The sequence below is a fragment of the Galeopterus variegatus genome, unplaced genomic scaffold, assembly GCF_000696425.1.
Source record: "Galeopterus variegatus unplaced genomic scaffold, G_variegatus-3.0.2 Scaffold454, whole genome shotgun sequence".
NCBI classification, from domain to species: domain Eukaryota; kingdom Metazoa; phylum Chordata; class Mammalia; order Dermoptera; family Cynocephalidae; genus Galeopterus; species Galeopterus variegatus.
In genome coordinates this window covers 525,591-533,625 of record NW_007726565.1, presented here as the reverse complement: position 1 = coordinate 533,625, position 8,035 = coordinate 525,591, and the positions used below count along the sequence as shown (strand labels likewise).

The following is an 8,035-nucleotide window of genomic DNA, read 5'->3' as shown; positions in this document are numbered from 1 at the left end:
GCTGCCAGTCCCCACACAAGTTCTGCGGCTGATCTTGCTGCAATGGTGGAGGTAGAAGCTGCAACAGAGAACGCGTGGCCCCAAAGACAAGAATCTTTACTATCTGGCCCTTTACAGAAGTTTGCCGACCCCGATCTAAACTCACAGTGGACCCTCAACCACGACCCGCTCCTTGACCAGACCAGCCAGGCTCCTCTCTCGACCTGGGCTTATAAAAACCTCAGCGTTTCAGCACAAATGATTTTGTCCACCACACACCCTGGCCATGAGACTTGAACAATCTCTGGCAGTTTCTAACAAGCTCGAGGCGGCACCCCCGGGATGGCCGTGGCACCCCCAAGTGCCTGCTGGGAGCGCTCCGTGCTGCCCGGGGCTGTTCTGCTTGTTCCAGCCCAAACCTGGTGACAGGCGGAGGACAGGCCCCCTCGGAGCCGTTACTTGAAAAAGCTTGCCATTGCGAATCCTTTCTCTGCCCTCTGAGATGCAACCCCACCACCCAGAGCCGTCTCAAGGGCTGGGGCCGAGTCTGGAAGAGACAGCCCAGGAGACTGCCCGGCTCTCACTGCCAGTCCTGCCCGGGGCTGAGGGCCTCACATCGGTGCGCCACACTCCATCCTGCACCACGGCCCTGTTGCAAGGACGTGAGAAGCTTGTTCCTCCCGGGTAAAGCCAACGAGCACACGCAGGTGGCCTCCTCGCACGGAGCAGCCCCCTACAAACCCCAGCTTTGGGAACATCTCCTGCCTTCTGTATTGACAACGCTGAGTCCACTTCATGTCGGACCCCTTCGCTGCTGCCAAGTCTGCTGCTGAATAAGATGTGTCCTCGCCACTTTAGCTAGCATCCAGCTTTGTCTGTTTTTGACACCCTGTCTCTTCCACGATTCAGGTCGGGGTCTACACACCCCTCAGAGCTCTGCACCTACCCCGAGACGGGAGGCAGCCAAGGGAGAAGAAAAGCGAAAGGCAGACTTTGTAAAACTGCTCGCTGAGGCCGCGGGGCTGCGGGGCTGACCGCCGCGTCTGGAGGCAGCACCTTCCCAGGTGCGCTGTGGGAAAGGAGCCATCGAGGGCCCGACTCCTGCGGGGCCACCTCCAGCAGCGGGGGCGAGTGCCTCTGTGCGCCTCTAGGGACCCCCGCTGTGCCCCTCAGCACCCCAGCCCTGTTCCCACCAACGCAGCGAGCCCTGAATGGACGCGTGGCCGTGGGGCCCTAGCGGATCAGGGCTGTTGTCTCTGTCTCGAGTCACACAGCCAAGGAGCACCTGGGTGCACATGCGCAGTCAACGTATTACATCAGACTGAGCCATGCTCAGCCGGGTACGAGGTGAGGGAGCCTGACCAGTCTGTCTCCATTTTCCTCACAACGCTCGAGAAGGGGGCTGAGCTCACGTCCGAGTAAAGCACGTCAGCCTTGCCAACGGCTCACTGGATCTGTTTCAAACTCCGTAGCTCACGACCTGCATGTGGGGGGACTGTAACCCAGTCTACACGACGGGTTTGAAGAGTCTGCGATCCAGCACGACAAGCGTTCACACAAGGAAATGGGCAGTGATGGGCTCTGCCCTGTCCCCTGGTGCCCATGACGCTGTGAGTGGCAGCCACTCTCAGATCAGCCCATGCTCAGCCCAGCAACCCCCATGCCCTGCCAGCCCTGCCCCCGTCATCTGCTGGACACCCCTGTCCCTAACACCCCCCTCCGCATGACCCGAGCCTCGGCCTAACTGGGCCTCTACACTGAGCCAAGGGCACCTCCCAGACCTGTCTGCTCCTCCTGCCAGTCACCCACCTGGACAAACACCCTCAACCGAGAGCCCCTGCCTGACTGGATGTCAGGACAGGACACAGAGAGATCGTCCCACCAAGTGCCCTTCCTTCGACTGACAGTCACCTATGTAAGTCCCTTCCCCCCGGTGATTGGGCGCAGCACCGTGCACAGACAGACCAAATTAACCAGAGAAAGAGACCAGCCCAGCAGAGCCATGGGCAGGCGCGTTGCTGGGCCATCCTGGCGCGCAGCCACACAGCCACCATAGTGGAAAGAGGACCGGGCCACCTTTGACGCAGGCATCCTTAAACACTTCTCATCTTTCTGTTAAAAACCTTCCCCCCATCCTAAGTCAGTAAACCTGTTTCCAGCGAAGCCTGACAAGCGAGTGTCGCGCAGATGAAGCACTCACACGTGGGTGCAGCCTCTGGCGGCCACGACGTTGAGCACCGGGAAGGTGTAGATGACGAACCGCAGCTCCTTGTGCGGCAGGAGGGAGTACAGGGCTATGAAACCCAGGGGTGGCAGGATCAGCGCGCGGGCCCTTCTGTCCACCACGCCCAGGGGGACAAAGAGGAGGCTGCACCCCAGGCCGCGGGGCAGGGCCGAGTAGAAATACCACAGGAGTGGGGAGGTCTGCAGTGGGGGAGTCAAGGAGGCCACGTGCGTGTCACCAGGCGAGTTCATGGAACCACAGCCTGGGTGACAGGACAGAGGCTGAGGAGAGGCCCCAAAGAGCGATGAGGTGAAGGACACTGCCGGGACCACCCACGGTGCCTCCAGACCCAGACGAGGCCAGGACGGGTGCATTCGCCCCAGCAGGGAGGGCAGCTGCGGCCACACCGGCACTGCCCAGGGTTTTCTTCCCCTCCGTTTTTTTACTATAAAAATAGGTTATCATGGGAGACATCTGCAGCAGGGCGTCCTTCACACGGTTCTTTCCGCTTGCGTGGATGTTTGAAATATTCCACGATAAAACACTTTACAAAGTGGATTGTCGTGAGGATTAAAGGAGAGTTTGGGCTGTACAGCACGGGGCTGTTTCTATGGCACTGGCAGAGGGAGCCGGGGAGCATCACCGCCCTGCAGCCCGGCGTTTCCCAGGCGCGGACAGGGGAAGGGGCTCCGGCCCAAGCCCACAGCAGCCACCCCGGCCACGCCAGGGCGCAGCTGGAGGAAAAGCAACTCCTCCCACTCGCTGGAGGGAGGCCGGGGACGGCGGCTGCCCGATCCAGGCCGACCACCCTCTTGCAGAGACACTCAAAGGATACTCCCCAGTTGGAACTTTTGTTCAGGACGGTGTTGTACCAAAGCACCTTTCCTTCTGGCCACACGAGGTATCGCCAAAAATAGGAGTCCACAGCAACCGTCAGTCCTAATAAAGTAAAGTAAAACCTTCCTCAGTAATGAACATGGCCACCTAGAAAGCTCAGATCTGTGTTGCAGTGAGGCAGACACGATGTCCTATGCCATCGGTAAACATCCACCATGAAGCAGCACTGTCGTCACAGGAACTAGGAGCCAGTTTCACAGAAAAGCAGCTGACTGCGTTGGGGACACTACTTCCCAAACAATCTTCCTGGAGCCAGTCCTCTCAGCCTGGGGCACAGGGACAAGCCACCCCTCCCACTCTCCTGGTCTCCCCCTCCCCTGGCAAGGCAGTGCCACAGGCAGATGGGCAGACAGAGGCTCTAGGGCAGCAGGACCCAGACAGAGATACTTTAATGCTGCTAAAAGTTAAGAGTATCGTATTTAATAAAAAAAAAAAAAAAAAAAAAAAACTCCCACATTCCTCATCTTAGTAAAACCAGGGAAAATGAAATTCAGTTAGAGCAATCCCACCGCAGAGCCGCCTTACCCAGACAGAGGGTCCCAGCCGGGACGGCGTGCTGCAGGAGTCTGAGCACAGGCAGCTTCCTGCTGGAGAGAGGTGGCAGCAGCAGGAGGCCCAGGAACAGGCACAGCTCGGCCCTGAAGACGATGATGGCGAATGCTGAAAGCCAGACGAAGCCAGCCCACCGGTGCTGCAGCCAAGCCGCGACGGCCAGCAGGACTGCAAGATGGGCGGGCCATCAGACACGCCAGCCACACCAGCACCCAGCCCCCACCCCAGTTCAGATGACACCCGTAAAATGAAGGGTCATGTATTTGCTCGTGATGAAAGCCACACAAAAATCATTCTGAAGACAAGCGCCATGTGGTGAGGGTGGCAGGAGCCCCCATGTGCTGCCTGGAAAGCCCACCTCGACCAGCGCTGAGAACAAAGGGCCCAGCTTCCCACCACGGACCACCCTCAGGAGCCCGTCAGGAGCAGCTGTCGCCGGGGAGGTGCACGCAGCTCTGACACGCACTCACCTGGCTCGGGGTGAGCCTGCCCCGGCGAGAGGCAAGTGAAGGTGGGGGCCGCGACCCGGGCTCTGCGGGCACAGCCAGTGGCTACGTACCCACAGGCAGGGCCAGCACGTTGGGCAGTGTCCTGGTGCAGTAGAACATCAGGTGGAACTGCGTGGCCGTCAGCCAGCAGAACATGGCGGCCACTGAGGACCCGAACTGCCGTCTCACTTCTGTCTGTAACGTCCAGAGTCCAGAAATCACCCCAAGTCCAAGGACTCCTCTGACTGAAACAAAGACAGTGACATGCGTGTGACCTGCAGTGGGCAAGGACGGCGAGGCAAAGGGGGCCTCTCGAAGTGCCACTTAAATGGTAACCTGACGACCCTGCGAGGGTGAGACCAGCTGAGAGGGAGTCGTCTCTGATGCACTCGGCCACAGCGCCTGACCCCAAGGCTTTACCTTAGGGCCACACAGGCTCTGGGGGCTGCTGTGTGACAGTGAGGGAGCCGGAGGAACGTGGCCACCCATAGCGAAGGCAGTGCTCACAGGACATGGTGGCAAGCCACGCCCCACACTAAACCAGAGACGCGCCACACAGCCCCGACTCCTCTCAGGGGCAGGATTTGCAAGGGCCTGACTCTGGCCTTCCTCTAACCTGCAGCCATGAGGCCAGGACGTGGGGGGACATGGGCTTCCAGGTGCTGGAAGCTGAACGGGAGCCTCGTCCTCACTCGGTGGCAGGGGCCATCGCAGGGGCCTGGGTCTGTGGACATGAGAGCGTGCCTGGAAGACCCCACCGCCTCCATGAGGACAGGCCTCATCAGCCGCTGGCGAGAGGCTGAACGTAGGAAGAAAATAAACTTCTGGGCTGCTCTTGCCACGTTTCCTGAAAGCCAGAAGGGACTTCAGAGTCCCTCTGAGAAAGACAATGGGTCCGGGCAGCTGAGGGGACCGACAGGAGACACCTCACTGGCAGCACGGGCAGCTGCAGACTCCAAACAAACCCAGCCCAGACACCGGGCACTTTCCTTTTTATACGCTGCTGGATTAGGACTGCAGATGTCTCATTTAGGACATTTTTTAACCGATGTCCTCAAGTGGACCTAAGTTTGGTTGCTGTCGCTTTAGTGCTAGAGTTCCCGTTTCTGTTCTTTCGTAAGGTTCACAGCGCCCCAGCAGCGCTCGCTGCCTTTCTTTTATTTCCTTCAAGCCCGAGTCTGACAAGTCCACCGCCTGCGCCCCAGGAGCTCCACGTGGTCCTCCACCTTCCCCAGCGCCTGACTGTCCCTAACTGAGCACTAGACAATGACTGTTGATGAAAAGCTGTGGAGACAACCTCAGTCCCAGGATGACATCATCTTCGTCCAGAGAGGAACGACTTTGGCCTCCAGCATGGCCGGGGGGCGCGAGCAGTTCCGGATGTCCTGGTGCGATCAGGAATGAGGACGGCACAGGGCTGGCTCTGGCTCCCCATGTGGAGGCTGCAGCTTTCCGAGGGCCCAGCCCTGCCTGAGACTGCCCAGATGTGCCCAACTTTTCACCCTCTTCGCCGCCTCCCCTGGAACAAACGAAGCCTCCAGGGGACCGGGGACCCAGATGCTGGGCTCACTACAACCTGCCCTCCCTGGATTGTGGCCCTCCACCCCTTCCCATCACGATGGCACGGTCACCACGCTGCCCGTGTGATGGCTGATTTCCATTTCCTAGTCTGCCCTTTCAAGAAGCAGAATTGTTTCTTCCCCCAGAATGTGCATTTTTTTAAGCTCTCTGCACAGTCTGGACAAATTTGTTGTTAAGTTTGCATGTGAGTCAATTGGGGAGACTGGAATACAGTCTGAGAACTGGACGTGATAAATACTCACTGAAATGGAAAAGTGGTGATTGTTGACTGAAAAATCAGGTTGTGAAGCAACATGTATGGAATGTTCTTTTTTAAAGATGACCAGTAAGGGGATCTCAACCCTTGGCTTGGTGTTGTCAGCACCACGCTCAGCCAGTGAGACAACCGGCCATCCCTATATAGGATCCGGACCCATGGCCTTGGTGTTATCAGCACCGCACTCTCCCGAGTGAGCCACGGGCCGGCCCAAGTATGGAATGTTCTGAAGCTGACTTTTAAAACAAAAGGACGCTCACGGGCACAGAGAAGGGCCCAGACGTCCTTGCACGCAGGCCTAACAGCAGCGCCCTCTGGGACGTGAGGCCTCCGTGTGTGTGAGGCTCCCGATGCTGCATCTGCACTAGTAAAGCGCTGTTTAACATAACAGGGCTCTCCAGGTGAGGCGGGGGCAACCAGCTCAGGTGGCTGCCCGGTGGCCCAAGTGTGTGGCACAAGAGGGGGACCTCCCAGATGTGCGTCATCTCCTCCAACGCCAGTCCTGGGGAGGAAGTCTCCACCACCCCTAAATTCACAGTCGAGAGTGTGAAAGCTCAGCGGGGCTTGCTTCCATGTCCCAGGCCTGACCGCCATGCTAACGTGACTGGGGGCAGGCAAGATGGCCACAGACAGCGTTCCTGAAGGATAGGAACCTCCATGTGACCGACTGAGATCACCTGGTGACACCACAATCCTTCATGTCATCCTCAGTTGTTGAAGACCCCCTTACCTATTAGCTGAGAATAAAACTTGGATATTTCTAACAGTGAAAGCACGTAAACTGCGGGGCTGGAGAAGGCCGCAAGCAGCACCGGCCCGAGGAACGTCCTGGGGACGACACCAGGGAACTCGTGGTGGTCATACTGCAAAGAGAAGGGCAGGTCAGCATAGGGAGCCCTCGCAAGCAGGGAAGATGCAAGACTTCTGGCCAAAGACAGCAGTGGCCCCTCACCTTGTCCACATCCAGTCCGTGGTAGAGCAGGTCGTGGGCTGCCTGCAGGTTGAAGCTCTCCTCCACTTTGGTGTAGGGACAGGTGATGAGGTGGACAGCAGCCACCGTCACCAGCAGCCCCAGCAGCAGGGGCCGCCTGCTGGAGGACCTCTTGCCAGCCATCGGGCTTTCAACTCGTGCCCCTTCACGGAACCACCACCATCAGCATGCCATGCTAAGCATTTTGAAAGAATGAAAACATAGATTCCTAAGTTTTGAAAACCAGGCCTGAGTTTCTACTTAGGAGATCTGGGAAGGGAGGCAGGAATTCTTCAAACTGTGGCTGTAACTCCTGAACCTGAAAATACGTCAACATACAAAGTTAAAAGAAAACTCACGCTGGTTAGAAAGACTGTTGTTCAGATCCCTGAGTCTAACCCTTCGTGCAGCTGGCCTGGCCCTGCCCTGGAGAAGCTTCGAATCTGCAGGAGGCGACAACCCAGAGACATGAAATGGGAGGCTGTGGGGCGGGGTGGGAGGCGGGGTGGGAGGGCTGCACCTGGGGGGTGACGGAGGAGCAGCCGCAGGACAGGAGGCTGGACACAGCACCCACCTGTCTGTGCTCTGAACTTCCACCTGGGAGTCTGGAGGAGCCACCACATTGGTCATGAGCCTGAATGTGTGTCCTTGAGGGGTTCCTGCAGTAGTGACCCAAATGCTAACTGGATGATTTGGGGGACCTACGGCACGGAGCTTCCTTGAGAAACCACGAAAGTGTCCCGTTGCTACATGTGGAAGACCTGGGGAGGGGAGGCGGCAAATTTATGTTTCTGGATTCTTTTAAAAGAGGCTTGATTTTATTCTGTCAAAACCAGAAGGGCCAGAAGCAAAGGGAAAGAGCCACAGAGCTCACTATTTGTTAAAACTACTTCTTGATTAGCTGGAGAGTTAAGAAGTCTACACTCTCCAAATGTGGCAAGCAGGGAATCCACAAGTGAAGGAAAATCCAGATTGGGAGGAACAGGAATCCTCTTTGATAGAGTAGTGGTGCTGGTGGGGTGGGGAAGAAAGGGAAAAAAGGGGGTTTATAGAATGACCAAAATAGTATGCAATTCCTGTTAGAAATA

The 8,035-nt window shown here is 57.5% G+C and overlaps 1 protein-coding gene across 3 annotated transcripts in view; it reads right to left on the bottom strand.

Annotated features, from left to right (window-relative positions):
• The window catches only part of ALG12 (ALG12, alpha-1,6-mannosyltransferase), a 10,503-nt gene extending 2,825 nt beyond the window's left edge, over nucleotides 1–7,678 (bottom strand). Inside the window, exons 1-8 of one of the 3 annotated variants that reach the window (XM_008568956.1) lie at nucleotides 7,522–7,678; nucleotides 7,307–7,390; nucleotides 6,930–7,143; nucleotides 6,708–6,840; nucleotides 4,212–4,335; nucleotides 3,626–3,738; nucleotides 3,039–3,142; nucleotides 2,180–2,403 (exon numbers count right to left, since the gene is read on the bottom strand). In XM_008568956.1, coding sequence (XP_008567178.1) covers nucleotides 2,180–2,403; nucleotides 3,039–3,142; nucleotides 3,626–3,738; nucleotides 4,212–4,335; nucleotides 6,708–6,840; nucleotides 6,930–7,091 — 860 coding nt within the window. In that variant the 5' untranslated portion in view covers nucleotides 7,092–7,143; nucleotides 7,307–7,390; nucleotides 7,522–7,678. Of the gene's footprint in view, nucleotides 1–2,179; nucleotides 2,404–3,038; nucleotides 3,143–3,625; nucleotides 3,821–4,211; nucleotides 4,386–6,707; nucleotides 6,841–6,929; nucleotides 7,144–7,306; nucleotides 7,391–7,521 lie in introns of all 3 variants that reach the window. The other 2 variants (XM_008568954.1, XM_008568955.1) reach the window with 2 other exon arrangements.
• Nucleotides 7,679–8,035: the final 357 nt, after the last annotated feature.